This window comes from Juglans regia, chromosome 5 (assembly GCF_001411555.2).
Source record: "Juglans regia cultivar Chandler chromosome 5, Walnut 2.0, whole genome shotgun sequence".
NCBI lineage: Eukaryota > Viridiplantae > Streptophyta > Magnoliopsida > Fagales > Juglandaceae > Juglans > Juglans regia.
In genome coordinates this window covers 3,892,015-3,909,373 of record NC_049905.1, presented here as the reverse complement: position 1 = coordinate 3,909,373, position 17,359 = coordinate 3,892,015, and the positions used below count along the sequence as shown (strand labels likewise).

The window sequence follows — 17,359 nt, the reverse complement described above, 5'->3', positions numbered from 1 at the left end:
CCAAAAGCAAAAAAAAAAAAAAAGCAAAAAAAAGAGAGCCATGGAGAAATAGGGAAAGGAAAATACCCATAGAACAGCATAGCATACCTTGTAGTAGGATCTGTTCGAGAACATGTTCCTGGCATAGGAGAAGATTTGAGAAGAAATAAAATGAGAAAGGAATAGGAGGAGAAATCAGGAGAGACTTGGAGAAGAAGCAGTAGATCATGAAGAAGTCGGGGGGGAGTTTGAATCAGAGGAGTCATAAATATGGTAGCACTGGTATGCGACCAAATCAACCACACATGTCCTAAACCCACTAAAACACAGGAGGACATCTGTGGGGAAACTTGCTCAGTAAAAGAGAAGCTGTGAAAGTTCCAGACTTTGGATGGAGTACCTAGCAAAAGGCTTTCCAAATTTATGTTATAGCCCAAGATAGTCCTTTAATCTGGCTCATAAGTGTAGTTGTACATTCCAACCAATCCATGCAATTGACTCAATGATTTGATTGTGATGCAAATACCTGTGCAGTACTATCTGAAGGCTGCTTTTGGTTTTGAAAAGAATCAATTTTCTGAAATTCTGATGATGGTTGGAATTGGTTCGATTGTGTCTCAGGTACAGTCTACTATGGAGCTTAAATTTTCCTTTTGTTTCCCTTTTCAAGTATTGTGATGTTTTTCGCTTACACCAGATGTCTCTCTAAATCCTCTGCTTGTGTGCTAAAAAATATTCGGTTTTATGGTTTGTTTCCAGATGTTGGTGCTTCCAGTAATCAATCCATTGGTTGGAGAGAAGGTGATATTGTGCATGGGTTTACTTGCTTCAATAGCTTATGTAAGTGACCTTCTGATGCTTTTTTTTTAATCCGCCCTACTCAAATACCACCCCCCAACAAAAAAAAAAAAAAAAAAAAAAAGAAAACACTAACGGTGATTTTTCCCGTGCAGGCATTATTTGACGGCCTTGCTTGGGCAGCATGGGTATGTATGAACTTGATGAATTTGTTATCTAGTTCTATCCTGAAGGCAAACTTTTTATGAAAAAACTAAGTAGGTGTGCAGGCACTATTTTAGTCTTAATGATTTTGGATGTATTAGTGTGTGTATACACATTTCCTTACATGATGTATAGTTTATTCACACATAATGTTAGCCATGAAAATATTAAGTTTTGGTACAATTTAAGTTTGAATATATTTTGACACAGAGAGTTTCATGTGCATGCAGCAAAACAGGTTGTTTCTTTTTTACAAAAATTCAGTGATCAGAACAATCATCAGTGATATTCATCTTTCTTTTAAAGTTCAATTTGTCCTTTAAAAGATTGAGTCAGTCAACGTGTTCATTACGGCAGAGAAAGCAAAAGATATAACTTGTTCATGAATTTCAACTTTGGATACATTTCACTAGCTAGTAGTAATAATGCAGCACTGCCACAATGCAGGTGCCATACCTGAGTGCCTCATTTAAAGTTGTTGTTGTCCTTGTACGACCTGCTGTAAGTATTGAAAGTCAATTATTTTCATAAAAGTACTTGAAAAAATATTTGGTTTCCTTTTTTTTTTTTTTTTCTATTCACTATTCAATTCTAACAGTACTTCCATTTTGCTCATCAAAATCTTAATATGCAGACTTATGCTATCATTTCCAAAGCATCAAGTTCAACCAATCAGGTTTGAAACATACCTATGATCCTATTACCTTGCAGTCCATTATATGGGTATATTTCCCATTAATTAGTATTTCCACCAAAAATCATCTTTCATAAATTGGGATAGGCTACTGAATACTTGTAATATATAGAAGTAGTGCTATTTGGTCTAGAAGATGCCGTTTTATACTTTGTTAAACAAGTTTTGAACTCAATCGTAAAAAATGAGTCAGGCTCCTCAACCTGGTATTAGTGAAAATCAAATTAAGCATGACTTGTGGGTGAGTTTTGTGTTTACATGCAGTAGGGTACACCTAGAAAATCGATGATTAGTCCCATTTTTCTCCCTTTTTCTTAGTAATTTTTGTCTGATATATCATGAAGTTGTTTATTGATTCAAATGCAGTCAACATTTCATTATAAAAACTAATGTACCTTTATCCATTGGTGGCAACAACCCCATTGCTTTGCATCCTCGATTGCTTTTACAGGGGAAAGCACAAGGATTTATTGCTGGTGTGGAATCAATAGCAAGTCTGTTATCACCACTTGTAATGAGTCCATTAACTTGTGAGTGGACTAAGTCAAAGTTGCAATGTGAATGTTTTGATCATTTCATGTTTTGCTAACAAAGTTCAATTTCTGTCTCAGCATGGTTCATATCTAAAAGTGCCCCATTCAACTGCAAAGGTTTCAGCCTTGTATGTGCATCCATATGCATGGTGAGCATCTACTCCCCACACCTCTCTCTCTCTCCCTCTCTCTCTCTCTCTCTCAACTAAACCAACCTTCTAATTTCCTCAGGTTATTGCTTTATGTTATGCTTGCTTGCTTAAACCTGACGAAGCCTCAAACTGCGTTTCGGAGTCGGGGGATGACATTGAAGCTCCACTTCTAGGTGATAGTTGATGATCCATTGATTGTAGGTCTTAAGTAGTTTGTAAATGTTTTTCTTAGCGGATAATGTAAATATTCTGCGTCCTTGAGTAGATTGATGTTATAATTATGTCTGCAATTTTCTTAAGAAAGTATCTCTCTCTCTGCTACTTTCCTTAATGCGCGCATCTTTGCACTCCCTAAAGGATGTTCACTTTTCTTGAGAGATAAAAAAATGCTGTAAAAATAAAATAAGAAAAATTATATATACCCCATCACAGTCTCATTTTCATTCTATTATGTAAGATATGATACATTTATTACTATAGAATAATAATTCTAAAAGAAAAATAGAACACCCACATATAATGCTGTCATGTTTTTAGATTTTGGAAAAATTATATTTTATTTTTCCAATTATTACTCAATTTACAAAACTACCACCAAATGTGCACTTTTTTTTATTTTATTTATCATCTCTTTAAGAACTGTTTTTGAAAGGAAGCTGTCATCATTTATTTATCAAAAAAATTTACATTTATGACGGAATACATTACGAGATATCCCTCTATCTTCATTATGATAAAGCTTAAGTTCTCAACGGGGAATTGCACGAGTAAATGGCATCTCACATCTTTATCTTCATTCTCGACTCTCTTTTCCCTTGGAAGAGCTAGAAGATAAAGTTTAAAGAGGGAGAAAATTAATTCAATTATTTTTCAATGTTTCTAAATTTTTTTAAAGAATATAAGAAAAATTAAAAAAAAAAAAAAAAAAAAAAGGAAGAAAGATAGTAAATAGTAAATAATTGGGGGAACCGTTGGACCCGATATGAACCCACCCGTATTTAAAGGACTCGGACACCACCGTTTTCGCTATTTACCCGACAAGTTTCGAGCGCCTAGAAATATCAGCACGACGGGCAGAGTCTGCAGAGATAAAAAGGCAGAAAAGCTGATAGCTTTACCATTAAACCATAACAGCGGCCATGGAAGTTCTCTTCCCCTCAGCCGCAACCATAACACCTCATATATTCCCAAGAAAAGCCCACAAAAGCCAACCCCAAAATCCCACTGTAAACATCAAATTTCCCAATCTGCCGAGCAAAAGAAACCACCTTCATCTCTCTTTCTCTTCTTCTTTCATTTCTTTTATCTGTTTCTCTTCCACACCAAGTGCGACTTTAACTTCAACTACAAAGACATTTCTGACTCCCAGTGACAACCACTGGATGGTGCTCATGGAGGCTCCTCCACAAGGGGTCAATTCCAAACCAGAAGTTATTAACTATTACGTTAATACCTTAGCAAGAGTATTGGGCAGGTGGGTATGTTTCATTTTAAGTTTCAGATAAAAATGTTTGCTTTTGGTCTGAATTATGTTTTGGTTGTGGTTTGAGCAGTGAGAAGGATGCTCAGATGTGTATATATCATGCTTCTTGTGATTCCCCCTTCGGCTTTTGCTGTGACATTGACGAAGATACTTCCCTCGAGCTCGCCCGTAAGTTTCTGTTCTTTTACGCTTTCTTTGATATGATTCTAGTTTGCAGCAGAATGAATCATCTGGTTGTGCTTCAATTCTGCACCATATTGGTCCTTCAGATTTTATGTTTGGGGAGAAGTTGTGAAAGACGATTTCATTGCTACTTATGTGCGGCGAATGTCCTGTAGGTCTACCTGAGGTTTTATCGGTTAGGCCCGACCCGGATTATAGTGCTGTTAAAAAGGCATACAGCTCACTAACAGGAAGTACTCTGTTGTTTCCTGTGGCGAATACCAATCACTGGCTTGTTCGGATGGACAAGCCGGGGGTTGGAGTTGTTACAAAGGCACAAATGGTTGATTATTATGCTCAAGCACTGACCAAGGTGTTGGGGAAGTAAGAAAACAAGATTTGAGTGTTTTTTTCCTGTTCCATTTTGTTGTAACGTTTCGAACAGAGCATCAATTTGATATTCTTCCTTCGATCACCTTGTTTTTCTTAACCCTGAAAATGTAATGGTAATTTTGTAGTGAGAAGGATGCTCAAATGTGTATATATCACGTTTCTTGGCGGTCAAACTTTGGGTTCTGCTGTGAGCTTGATGATGAAAGTGCAAGGGAACTAGCTGGTTAGTATTTTCATTTAATTTATTTTTTTTACCACAATTTCCATTGTGATGCATTTCGTTGGTTTAGGACAAATGCTTCCAAATGTGCAGGTGTACCAGGTGTATTATCTGTACTGCCAGATAAAAGCTTTGAGTCAGAGAATAAGGATTATGGAGGTTTGTCCCTTTGTGTAGTAAAAATACATCCACATCCATTTCCATATAATATCTAATTCCGATTGTAATTTCAAGGCAGGTATCATATCCTCTATGTCTTCACTAGCTTCGAACTTAACTTATCTGTTTTAGCGTAGTTGTATATGGTGATATCTTGATCTTTGAGATATATTAAATGGGGAAAATGCTATTTATACTTATAATTTAGTTACATAACTATACGTGCTGATATGTCAGCTACTATAAATGGTGAAAATTTTAAAAAGAAAACACTAATAAAATGGGGCCGTCACTCAGTACGTATAATATTGTGCATAAAATTGTGCGTACGTGTAGCACTACTCATTAAAAAATTTAGATATAAAACATAGCCAGATTTGAAAGTTATATGATGTTGGGGTAAGAAGGAGGTGAGTGTAGCCAATCTGATATTTGTCTTGCTAGCTAAGCTGCTGGAAGTCTTGGAGATGTATTGAGGTAGAGAGATGTTCAATGTCTTTGCAAGGGAAGCTGATTTTGAAAATAATAACTTAATTATTGCCATGTTACCGGGTGCTAGAGTGTTCATGGATTAATATTTTATCATGGTTTTGTTAGTTTGCTTAAGTATGATTTAATTCCTTTGGAGAGGATCTCCACTTTGAAGTGGAAGATGACATTACTGGAGAGGTTTGGATTCAAAACCCATCTCAGCTCATCTCATCTCATCATTATTACTTTTTCAAATTCCCACACAAAATACAATAAACAATTCAATTTCTTCAAATCCCAAAACAACTTTCCCAAATTTCCATACAAAATATAATAAATAATTCAACTTTTATTCTACTATTCACAAACCATCTCAACTCATCTCAACTCATCTCTGAATCCAAACCTCTTCTAATCTTATCTTAGAGGAAACTTTGCAATTGATTATTTAATAACTTAGATTATATAGCATTTATTTGTTGTACTTAAGCTATTGAAGTAATAAATCTTGATTTTTTTAATAGGAAGCCAATTTGCAATGAATAATTTGTCATTCCACCATTACCTATACATAACAAAAAAGAATTATCTGTAATTTAGATTTGATCTAAAGTTGACCACTGCCAGATTTTTCCATTGTAGAGTAAACAAGGTTTATTTTGCAGGAAAAATATTTGCATCAGCCTACTATTCATCACACACTTAACACACTTAGTGTATTGAGGTTTAATAAAAAAAAAAAAAAAAATTTGAATGCATGGTGTGTGTAGTGTGTAGGTTGATGCATAGAATTACCCTATTTTGCAGGAAATTTACAGAGTTCTATGGCTCAGGCAGATTCTTCAGAAGCAAGTCAAACATCCCCTATAAAAACAAAGAAACTATTTATTACCGGTATGTTGCAGCTTGGACTTGACTTATGGATTCTTTGCTTCTAAGAGTGATTCAAGATGCAAAAGACCTCTTATTAATTTATTGAGCATACATGCTTCTTTTTGAATATTTTTTTGTTGAAGTATGCCTTTCTGAGTTTAAATTGACTTAAATCTCCCAAAATAGCTTCAAATACAATAAGGTTTCACATTATGGGAGCATTTATTAGTTTCTATTCACGAGATAAAAAAAAATTCCTTATGTACCAGTAACTTCATTTCTCCCTCTTTTCTTGTTCGATCGCTAACAACACTGCTTGGCAATCTCTTTCAATAAACAGGCCTGTCATTCTATACATCTGAGAAAACCTTACGAACAGCATTTGAAGGCTTTGGCGAGCTTGTTGAAGGTAGGTTGCAATTTTGTGCTCATAAAATCAGCATTTCAATTCCTTGGATTGGTATGCTTATACTGGTGTAATGCTTTCTCAACAGTAAAAATTATAATGGACAAAATTTCTAAAAGGTCCAAAGGTTATGCATTCATAGAGTACACTACAGAGGAAGCTGCTAGTACAGCACTCAAAGAGATGAATGGCAAGGTTAGTTCGCTGGCATCTTCCCCCCTCCGCTTTTCTTATATATATTTATACATATACATATATATTTTTTTCATATGAATCTTCCTTGTATTTCTCGTGGTTAATACCCAAAAATGGTTTGGTTTCACTTCAGTTTTGGTTCAGAATTATAGATAAAACAATTTAAAAAACTCTCAATAATAGAAAGGCTGCCTTTTGGTTGCTGGTCCTTGCAGATCATTAATGGCTGGATGATAGTTGTTGATGTTGCCAAGACCAATCCACCGAGATACAGCAGGAGCCGTCCAAGATAGGAATAATCCCACAGATAGAGACAGAGAGACAGACTGCCCTCAAAAGTTTCAGGCTATTGCCCTCAAAGTGTTGGGACTATCCTGCAAACCAGCGGCCACCTAAGAAATCTTCTTTCGAGTGAAGCACTAGTGGTGCATATCAGAATGCAGCATCTCTCTCTCTCTCTCTCTCTCTCTCTCTCTCTCTCTCTCAGAGTCACATCCACATGAAACTAGTTATTATAGAATGCATCGAACAATTTCTTTTTGCATTGAAATTGATGGAAGGACTTCCATCAATCCAGGGCCATAGTTACTCCGTATTTTCTTGTCTCTCAAAATTATTGAATAGAACATCAATGTATGTAAAATGTTTAAATATACATCGTGATCTGTTGCAATTAGCACCATAATTATACAGTGGATCAATTACGTTAATTAACATTTTATTTTCCTGTCGAAGATGCTTGGCCCATACGTTGAAGTGATCATATCTTTTAGAATGAGGAACTGAATCCATACGAAGAAGGTGACTGGGAATACGAGCCAAACAAATAAGAGGAATTGCAATATGTAATTGCTCATGTAGGATGATTAAAAGAGCACGGAAAAGGTTATCATCATGGTCACAATAGAGCAAAAGAGGATGAAAATGTCTATTATCATCTACCTCGGCAAATATTCAAGAAAATCATCTTCTGAATTACGAAGATGTTAGGATTCTAAAAAATATCAAGATTGAAGTTGAGGACAAAAAAAAGGATAAGGGGCATCAGATATAATAAAGACCCTGAACAATTTTTTGTTTAAGGACTTTGGCAAGCCCGTATTTTGGTTGTTATCATCTGGAAGAGTAAAGAGAGCTGCAAACATAATCGTAACAATGAGATCACCCACCATCATACATGACTTTGCTGTGTTCTTCATCCATTCTCTCCCTTTTCCATCATGTTCTCGTGGTTCTTCGTGAACATGCAATTGTTGGGGACTTAAACCATCCTAGTTGGTACTTTCCTTAGCCTTGGGATGGACAATTCTCTCTACCTTCAACATTTGTTAGAAATAAATTGTTAGATCAAGAATGCTCCGAAAACTATTTACTTGGATACATAGTATTATAAAGACAAAATACAAAATACAAAATTCTCATCTCATTTCATCTCATTATTACACATTTTTCAAATCTCCATATAAAATAGAATAAATAATTCAACTTTTTCAAATCTCAATTCAACTTTTTAAAATCCCAAAACAATAATTATATTAAAACATACTATTTTAAACTTTCAAACAAAACACAAAATTCTCATCTCACCCTCTAAACCTGTCAAAAGGCTAACCTTACACAGAAGAAATAGTAAATTTAATAAGGTCAATGCTTCCAAATTATGATTAATCTACCTAGTCCGTGCTAAAATCGTTAGCTCCAATATTGAAAATTATATAGTGCTAGATATATATTTCAGACATGTACAAGGATATAGAAAAAGACTGGAATTGATATTCTATAAGACAATTAATCCTTATAATATATCCCTGTACACAGTACCTCAGCCTCAGCCTTCTACGGCCTGATCAAAATATAAAGATAGAAAAGGTCTCACAATCTTTTATTTCATGCTTTTTAACTGTCATAATATTGTTCAAGATCAGAAATGCCAACATGGCTAGCTGTCCCAATTTGGAACAAGAAGAATCGGACCGCATGCAGCATGATGTTGCATTGGAAGGATATGATATTTCACCTGCATGTAATAGATGTTCAATGTGGCATTGGTGTTTCTTTCACTGTACCATGAAGCTGAAAATTAATGTAGACTTACCTGAAGAAAGAGGAGGCCAACAAGGAGGTGCACAAATTAAGGATGCTGCTAGGCCAATGACATGTAGAGAGAGAGAGGACCTTGAACCATTATAACTCTCTTTACATTTGTAAATTAACTAGTACTCCTGGGATTTTATTAACCAAGTGGAATCTTCTTGTTAGGGACTCCGGTCTAGTCCCTAAACACTTGCCTTGCTAAGCCAATAGTAGCCTTGAGGTGACCGAGTCCAAGTCCTTCTCTTGCTTGGTCCACGCCCAAAGATGGTCAAGGTGACCAATGTGCCAATATGGGGTTGTGTATTTCGGCTAGTAAGAGTAAGGGATATTAGGGTTGGATGATGTAAGTGTAGGGTAGGATGATGGGTGATGCACGGCTATGAGGTGTACTAGGGTTTCCCGAAATAGAAAAGGATAATGGCGGCTAGGGTTTGCCCAAAAGGGTAAGGAAGTTGGCAGCTAGGGTTTGCCAAATATGGAATGAGGTTGGCGGCTAGGGTTAGCTCAATATGGTAAGTGGTTGTGGCGGCTAGGGTTTGCCAAAATGGGAAAAGGATGGGGCGGCTAGGGTTACCAAAGTAGGATATGGAAAGGGATAGTTAGGGTTGCCGAAATGGGATAGGGCTGGAATTAGGAAAGTTTCCTAATTATGTTGGATGCAAAAGGAATGTAGGGTGGCGGCTAGGCAAGTCCCAATAAGGCAATAGGTGGCCGAATGGGATTTGACCTACCAAATGTTGCTATTCGGCTAGGGTAACCAAAAGGGGTTAGAACAACTTATGGAAAGTTGACTAACACCTTTTTAAGTCGAAATGTAGAATCAAATGGATGGAGAGACTAAAATTAAAGAAGAACTTCAAGAACAAATATGAACTTCCAAGAACAATATATAGAACACTATTGCTCTTAGATAAACAAGAATCAAACAAAGAATAAATAAACAATCAAGCCTTGATTCACGTATTGCACAAGGAATAATTAAACTTCATAAAATGATAAATCAATTTGGGATTCACGGATTGCACCCAAATTGCCCAAGTGCACTTGCACCAAAAGATGATCTCTCAAACAATGTTCTCTCTCTAAGAGTTTTGCCAAAAGATGGGAATGAAATGACTAAGGGTCCTATTTATAGGTTACAACTTGGAAACCCCAAAATGATCCCTTTAAAGTAAATAGCAAATAATAAAAGGATTAAATAAGTAAAACAATAAAAAGGAGCCATGGACTAAACCATGGTGTGACATGCACGGACCCAAGGTGGGTTAAGTGGTTGCATGTTGGTTGGTTGGTCCATGGCTAAGTGTTGGTTCGGCATGGTCCATGTGGTTGGCTTGGGCGTTGGCTGCATGGCACGGGCTGGAGCCGTGCGCTGGATGGCATGCCACTGGCCTGCTCCGCATGGCACTGGCTGGAGCCGTGAGCTGGATGGCACGCCATGGGGCGTGCCACTAGCCTCGCTGGTGCGCTGCAGGATGGGCGTGGGCGTGCTGGCATGCGGCAAGGACCCATGGTCAAGTTGATGTGCGGCAGGAGAAACCCAGGCCATGCGGGTGTGCGGCATGGTCAGTCTGGGCATGCGCGCGCGAGCGGGGACTGGCTTGCCTGTGCGGCGCATGGGTGCCAGTAGGGCCCTGCGGCCCACTGATGCGCGCACGGGCCTGCGCACTGCAAAGTGCCTGGGTGTGCGGCCCGCTGGGGCGCCTGGTGCTGCGCGCCTGTGCGCGCGGGGCCTGTGCTGCGCGCCTGTGCGCACTAGCCTGTGCTGCGCGTGCTGCCGTGTGCCTGCTAGCCTTGCTAGCCCGCATGCTGGGCACCCCGTGGGTGCCATCGCACGGGCCAAGGCATGCATGCATGCTGGGCGCCCCGTGCGTGTCACCCCACGAGCCAAGGCATGGTTGTGGGCTAGCCAAGGTGCAAGTACCCACCATGGCTAGGGCGTGTGCGGCTCCTCTTGAGGCAACTCGACGTGGGGGTCTAACACTTTTATCTTCCTTGCCATATATAACATGTTATTTTCATTGACATTTAGTAAACGTACGTTTACTAAAGGAGTACTAGTTCATCATCGTATCTAGCCCGTATAGAATGCTAAAGATTTTTTATTGACGAAGCAAGACAGCAATCATAACTATGTTCCTTGCATTTCTATCTCCGGTCCATAAAAATTGTCGATTCGTTTCAAGCATCTTAGAAACAAACTCGAAAATCCCGTTCATGGCAGCCCGGCAAATAGCAGTATGAACTAGGCCATCCATAAGTAGTTGACTTTTTGATTCTGATATCACTTTACACGTGAGAAAGAAGTTCATTGTACTGGACATGGATCTTTTTCATTTTGTACAACTGCACAATTCCTTCGACAATTATCGAGACATTGTCAATTAGTTAATTGGTTGAACTTATATAAATAATAATAAAAAAGAAAAAAAAACCTTAAAAAATCAGTGTATGATTTTGATGGAGTGGACAGGGTATACCAAAGAAGTCGAGGACTCCTGAAACTAGATAATAACACGTTGCCGACAGTACTGCAAAGAAAAAAAAAACAAAATTTGTTTGCTTATAGATCATATTAGAAAACTTTTACCCAAACAAAGCTAGCAGAATATTTCTTTTTTTGCATAGTATTTCGCAGTCTTTGAATGTTGACATTAGTTTCTGATTAGTGAGGAACTTTATTATATATATATATATATATATATGCGATATTCCATACCAAGTGATAATGATATAGGTGATATATAAAATCTCACATTGTTTAGAAAGAAAAAGTTCTTGTTTTTTATAATAATTTCAATATAATTCTAATTATATAATTGATTAGTTCTTTTAGAATATAATCTAAATCTTGCTTGGTGACATCTCGCTCTCTCCCTCTTCTTTCTAGAGAAGGTCTCCTAAAAAAATCCAAACTAGAGGAGGGGGGTTGGAGCTTCGGCTCCTCCCTCCCTCATCCCTCATCCCTCCTCCCTCCTCCCTCCTCCCTCTTCTCTTTAATTTTTTCTCTTATCTTTTATGGTTTTGTGTGTTTTTTCAAAGTAGGGCGAAATGTCGATCTGTTGTTCTTCGGAGCTCAGTGACCACCATGCGCCCCACTACAAGATTCTGAAGGCGCCGATCCTTCAGACAGGCGAAGAATCTCGTTGAACGGAGCGACTCGTGAGCCACATGCACGGTCCAAAGTATGCGCGTGACATCCATGTACCACCGCAAGGGAAGCTCTACTACCGCCACGTGCGACATTTCTGAGACCAGGGTCATCGGTTTCTTCAGACTCGACTGTCCATTGTACTTCCAGGGTGGCGCATGTCTCTCACGCGCCACCACAGTCCCTATGTTTGCTTTTTTTATTTCCTCTAAAGTTGAAAATGCGGATCTACAATTTTTCAAGCTGTATTTTGTTATTTTCCCATATATCATTTACATTTTTATGTTATTTCTTTTGTTTTAGGTTAATAATAAAAAAGAAATAGTCTCCTGGACATTTTGTCCATAGAGTGAAAGTCCTCTCTTCCTCTGGTGGGTGGGGTTTGAAATTTCTGCTTTAGGCAGAGTGGAGTCTCTCAGACGGTTTGTTTTTAGAGAGTTCTAGAAGTCAAGACCATACCAGTCACAAATGAATTTGTGTACTGGTGGAGCCTTAACAGTGAGTAGTTAACTTGTAATCTGAGTTTTTTTTTTTGTATGTATCAGTCACAGCTATAACTTTATTTTCATTAATAAATCCAGTCTATTTCTCAAAAAAAAAAATCTTGCTTGTCTCCATGAGGCGTTAACAATGAAGCTCATCATAGGTGTTAGTGCCCGAAGCCCTGATGCATAGTTCAAAAAACCCACTTACTGCTTACTGTGCTTGATATTATTGTAAGATGACTTTTCTTGTGTTTTTTTTTTCTTGGGTCATTTACATTAATCTTCTTTTACAATCAACCAATGTGATGGTGCTACCTCATTAAAAAAAAATTAATTTCTTTTAATTGAATTTCAAATCTTTACATAATCGCCCTCTATTTAGAAAAAACAATTATAAAAAACTTGTAAAAATGAAATATTGTAGCTAGCTAGGTGTATCAATCATTGCTGTTGGACTACATAAGTTTAGTTTGATATAGGAATAAATAATGTAGCTTCAAGGGAGTAAAATTCCATACTATCAAAACTTTATATATATACCAAGTAGATCATAGATTATCACAAAAGAAAAACTGAAGATGCTGGCCAAATCACAAGCCAAAATTATGGGAAAGTAAGCTAAGACAAAATCAGCATACCTGATCTGTTATTTTGATATATATATATTCTCGATTGCTTGGGCCTTTTTCTCCGATTGAAATGATCGAACGAGTTTCATTTGGTCGCAAGAGCCTATCGATGGAATGTACATACCTTTTTGGAAAGAAAAAACTAACAAATCTAATTAACAATATGGTCGAACTTTTAATATTCTAGAATTTGAATGATTAATTAATTTTCCTTATAAATAACGACAAAAAAAAAAAAAAAAAAAAATCAACAAATCAAATCTTAGACTTAAGTAAGCCCTAGGACAACAAAAAATAAATAGAAGAATATATAGATAATTACTTAAGTTATACCTCGACTTTATTATATTATTATGTATTTCACTAACAATATTATGTGAAGCCCAACCCGCAACTAAGGCCCAAGCCCACCATCAAAACGACATCATTTGACCAATAAACACAAACCCTAATTCTTTTTCCTTTCTCCTTTTCCCTTTCCGCTCTCTTCCTCTCTTCCTTCCCTTCATATTGGCCTCTCTCCGTCTCGTGATCTTTGTGTGCCTCTTTGCACACCAACCACACAAATACACTTACACCGAATGGCAGCACTGCCCACCTCCCCCAACCAAAGCCAAGAACTTTACCACCCTTGAAGGGGTTCCCTGGCCTATAAATGGGTTGAAAACCCCCCACCTCCAACAACATCTCTCTCTGCCTCCCTCTCATCTCTCAGTCTCACTCTCCCTCCCTCCGATTTCTCTTCTCCCTTTCTCGCACTTTCTTTCTCTTCCTTCATCTACCACCATTTGGTGCTGCTATACACCATTCGAGCTAAGGTCATGGTAAGTGTCATTGATCCTTCCCTCTCTCTCAGTCTAGAGGCTCACAACGTTAGGGTTCGAAAAGCCTAACCTTAGCCGCGCTTTGTTTCCCTTTGACAACGGTGGGCTCTTCCCTATCTAGAATCTCGGTCTCTATCTACCCACACTCTCTCTCTTCCTTGCATTCTCTTTTTCTCCCTCTATGTCTTCGCAACTTTTTGCCTCCCTCTCTTTGTGAAATTTTCAAGCCGCTAGCCACCCTTATCAGCTCTCGCTAGCCAGCTTCTCCTCCCTTTGTCTTCTCTCACTTTCCCTCCTTTCCCCCTTTGTCTCCGTCACTCTCTGTCCGTCTCATTCTCTCTGTCTTCATCTCACCCTCTCTCTCTCTCACCTCGCTTAGGCTGCTGGCCAACCACCTATGCATTCCCTCTCGGTTTCCCCTTCCTTACTCTCTGTCTCACCCTCTCTCTCTATCCTTGAAACACATCATACACACAGTTTCTCTATTTGCCTGAGACACCCACAACCACCCAAGAGATCACTGCACCTCCAGTTGACGTTAACAACCACAGGAAGCAGTGGTGCTCAGGACACTTGTGATCATCCATAAATTTTTCCTTTCGTGTTGTAAGTGGCTCTTTGATTATGCTTATGAAATGGTGTTGTTGGACTTGTGAGTTGTGTTGCCTTATGAACCTGTTGTTGATGCTCTATTGTGTGTGATTTGGCCTTGTGCTCTGTAGAGTGTTAGGATGATTTGTATAGTGTGATGTGGCCGAGTTCCCTATGAAGTGTTGGGATGATTTGTGTAGTTGTGATGAGACCGAGAGCCCAATGAAGTTGTGATTATGTGTCGTTTTTCGATAGAACCTTGACTGATTGTCCAATTATTATTTATGTTGTAAATCCCTTGCTTTTATTACTACAATAGTAAATTATGATGTGGAGATTTTACCCTCGTTCACACTGTTATTCAGTTGCAATGGGGTATTGAGAATTTCCATACTTTTGCACTGTTTTCGAACTTGTGAATGTGAGCTGGAAATTCTCTCCCTTGCATTGAATTACAACTTGTGAATGCTTGTTAGAATTTCTCAACATATACTTTTTGTCATAATGTATTTGTTGCTGTATTGCTCTCCATCATGTAATTATTTGCTGAATATTTATTATTGGCATGCTTTATGTTTTATAATTGTTTGCTGAATTTCTTACTATGAATTATGCATGTAAACTAGATTTTGTGTTTTTGTTAGATTCTAAGTTAAATGTTTTTATATGGGTGTGTGAGTATCACAACCCCAGGTTGAAGAAATAGCTTCTGGTAATGGAATTGGGTCAATAGTAGCCATGACTTGGAGGCAGTTCAAGGAGTTTAACGACCGCTTCTTCCTAAACACCGAGAGACAACAAAAGGCAAGGGCATTTGCCAGCCTTTTCCAAGGGGTTATGACTGTGGAGTAGTATGTCGCAAAGTTTATGGAACTAGGGAAGTTTGCCACACATCTTACATCCATTGAAGAGATGCAAGCTGAATGTTTTCAGGAAGAATTACAACTGTGGATACGTGCTCAAGTTGCCTGCCATCAAACTTAGAATTTCTAGAGGCTAGTGGAAGTACCCTATATAGCTGAATGTGAGCACCATAGCCTGGTGGCCATGGCAACAAGTCAGAAGAGGAGGACTTATATTAGGGAAGGAAGCAGCTCAAGGTAACCCCATAAATTCGTGTCTAAATCTGGGGCATGACTACAAGCAACCATGGGAGTTCCCATTGGGGGTAGAGCACCCGTTTGCAGCCGATGCAACAAGTTTCATGAAGGAGATTGTTGTCAAGGTAAAAACAACTACTTTAGATGCCCCCAGACATGGAACTTCGCTAGGGAATACCCTAGTGTGGCCGAAGGTAATTGACAAGGCCCACGTGAAAGAAGGTTGGGCTAGAGACAATCCGTACAGGCCTGACTATATATTTTGATGCCTAGAGATGTTGATGAGGAGGCTCTAGAAACCCAAGAAGCAGGAGTCATCACAGGTACAAACTTGCCTTAATTATTGGAATTATTGCATTTTATCAAGCAAATTATTAAGATTAAGGATGTTTGACTTTATCAGGAAGAGTTAAACTGTACGAATTTTACGCTTGTACCTTGTTTGACTTGGGTGCGCTATAGTCATTCGTATCTGCTACAGTCGCTTGAATGCATAGTTTACAAAAGAATTCCCTACTGCAAACTGTGGTAGTGGCTCTAATGATTGGAGAAGTAACACATTCAAGGGTTGCATTAGTTGCCTTTTAGACTTGGGAGGAAGAGTGTTGGAAGCAGACTTGATAATGTTCAACCTTCTTGGGTTCGACATTATCTTGGGAATGGATTAACTGTTCCAATACTATGCCAGTATCAATTGTTAGAGTCAGGTGGTCATTTTTCAACTACCTAGAGAAGAAAGTATGGAGTTTGCAGGCATTAGAGTTAAGTAGATACCCAAATGATATCAACCATTCAAGCCAAGAAATATTTGGCCAGTGGACCGGAAGCATATTTGGTTCAAGTAGTGTTGAAACCAACGAAGATGAAGTAGGTAATGGGGATTCCAGTTGTTGAGGAGTTCCCAGAAGTTTTCGCCAACGATCTCCCAAGGTTGCCTCCTATTCGAAAAATTGAGTTTGCAATTGACTTGGAACCTGGAGCAACTCTCGTATGCAAGGCTTATCGAATGGCACCATTAGAACTGAAGGAGTTGAAGGTGCAACTACATGAGTTTATGAACAAGGGGTTTATCAGACCAAGTTTGTCACCATGGGGAGCGCTGGTGCTATTTGTTAATAAGAAGGACAAGACTCTCAAGATGTCTATAGACAACTGGGAGCTTAAAAAGGTGACAACAAAAAATAAGTATCCCTTGCCCAAGATTGATTATCTGTTTGATCAACTACAAGGAGCAATAGTATTTTTCAAGATTGATCTTAGGTTGAGGTATTACCAGCTTAGAATCAAGGAGAGGAATGTGCCCAAGACTGCATTCAGAACTAGATATGGGCACTATCTGTTTAGGGTAATGCCATTCGGATTGGCCAATGCACTCACAACATTCATGGATATGATGAACTAGGTGTTTCAACCCTTCTTGGATACCATTTGTAGTGGTTTTCATCAACGACATTCTAATCTACTCGTAAGATCTGGAGGACCACATGAACAACCAACAACTGATACTAGGAAAATTATAGGAGCATCGATTGTATGCAAAACTCAACAAGTGCGAGTTCTGGTTGAATGAAGTTAAAATCCTTGGGCATGTAATCTCCTAGGATGGAGTAGCGGTGGACCTTAGCAAGATTGAAGTAGTAATAGTTTGGCCATGTTCCAAGACTGTACATGAGATCATAAGTATGTTGGGACTTGTAGGTTATTATCGAAGATTTGAGGAATGTTTGTCCAAACTCTTCGGATCATTCACGAACTTGACTAAA

At 38.4% G+C, this 17,359-nt stretch overlaps 2 protein-coding genes across 2 annotated transcripts; both read left to right on the top strand.

Annotated features, from left to right (window-relative positions):
- Window positions 1-18: 18 nt before the first annotated feature.
- LOC109021553 lies at window positions 19-2,691 on the top strand. Its single transcript, XM_019004209.2, has 8 exons — window positions 19-600; window positions 739-819; window positions 933-965; window positions 1,429-1,482; window positions 1,616-1,657; window positions 2,127-2,205; window positions 2,287-2,357; window positions 2,440-2,691. Exons 1-8 carry the CDS (start codon window positions 496-498, stop codon window positions 2,542-2,544), a joined length of 570 nt encoding a protein of 189 aa, XP_018859754.1. The 5' UTR covers window positions 19-495; the 3' UTR covers window positions 2,545-2,691.
- Window positions 2,692-3,336: 645 nt separating this feature from the next.
- On the top strand, window positions 3,337-7,456 carry LOC109021551 (organelle RRM domain-containing protein 1, chloroplastic-like). Its single transcript, XM_019004207.2, has 9 exons — window positions 3,337-3,834; window positions 3,914-4,011; window positions 4,182-4,389; window positions 4,524-4,621; window positions 4,712-4,777; window positions 6,056-6,142; window positions 6,462-6,530; window positions 6,616-6,722; window positions 6,938-7,456. Exons 1-9 carry the CDS (start codon window positions 3,500-3,502, stop codon window positions 7,013-7,015), a joined length of 1,146 nt encoding a protein of 381 aa, XP_018859752.1. The 5' UTR covers window positions 3,337-3,499; the 3' UTR covers window positions 7,016-7,456.
- The last annotated feature ends 9,903 nt before the right edge of the window (window positions 7,457-17,359 follow it).

Coding starts and splice junctions, on each gene's coding strand:
- LOC109021553 (XM_019004209.2), top strand. CDS start 496: ATGCAAATACCTGTGCAGTACTATCTGAAGGCTGCTTTTGGTTTTGAA. Junction 820..932: donor TACTTGCTTCAATAGCTTAT/GTAAGTGACCTT, acceptor TTTCCCGTGCAG/GCATTATTTGACGGCCTTGC. Junction 1,658..2,126: donor CATCAAGTTCAACCAATCAG/GTTTGAAACATA, acceptor TTGCTTTTACAG/GGGAAAGCACAAGGATTTAT.
- LOC109021551 (XM_019004207.2), top strand. CDS start 3,500: ATGGAAGTTCTCTTCCCCTCAGCCGCAACCATAACACCTCATATATTC. Junction 4,622..4,711: donor AAGTGCAAGGGAACTAGCTG/GTTAGTATTTTC, acceptor CCAAATGTGCAG/GTGTACCAGGTGTATTATCT. Junction 6,531..6,615: donor CTTTGGCGAGCTTGTTGAAG/GTAGGTTGCAAT, acceptor CTTTCTCAACAG/TAAAAATTATAATGGACAAA.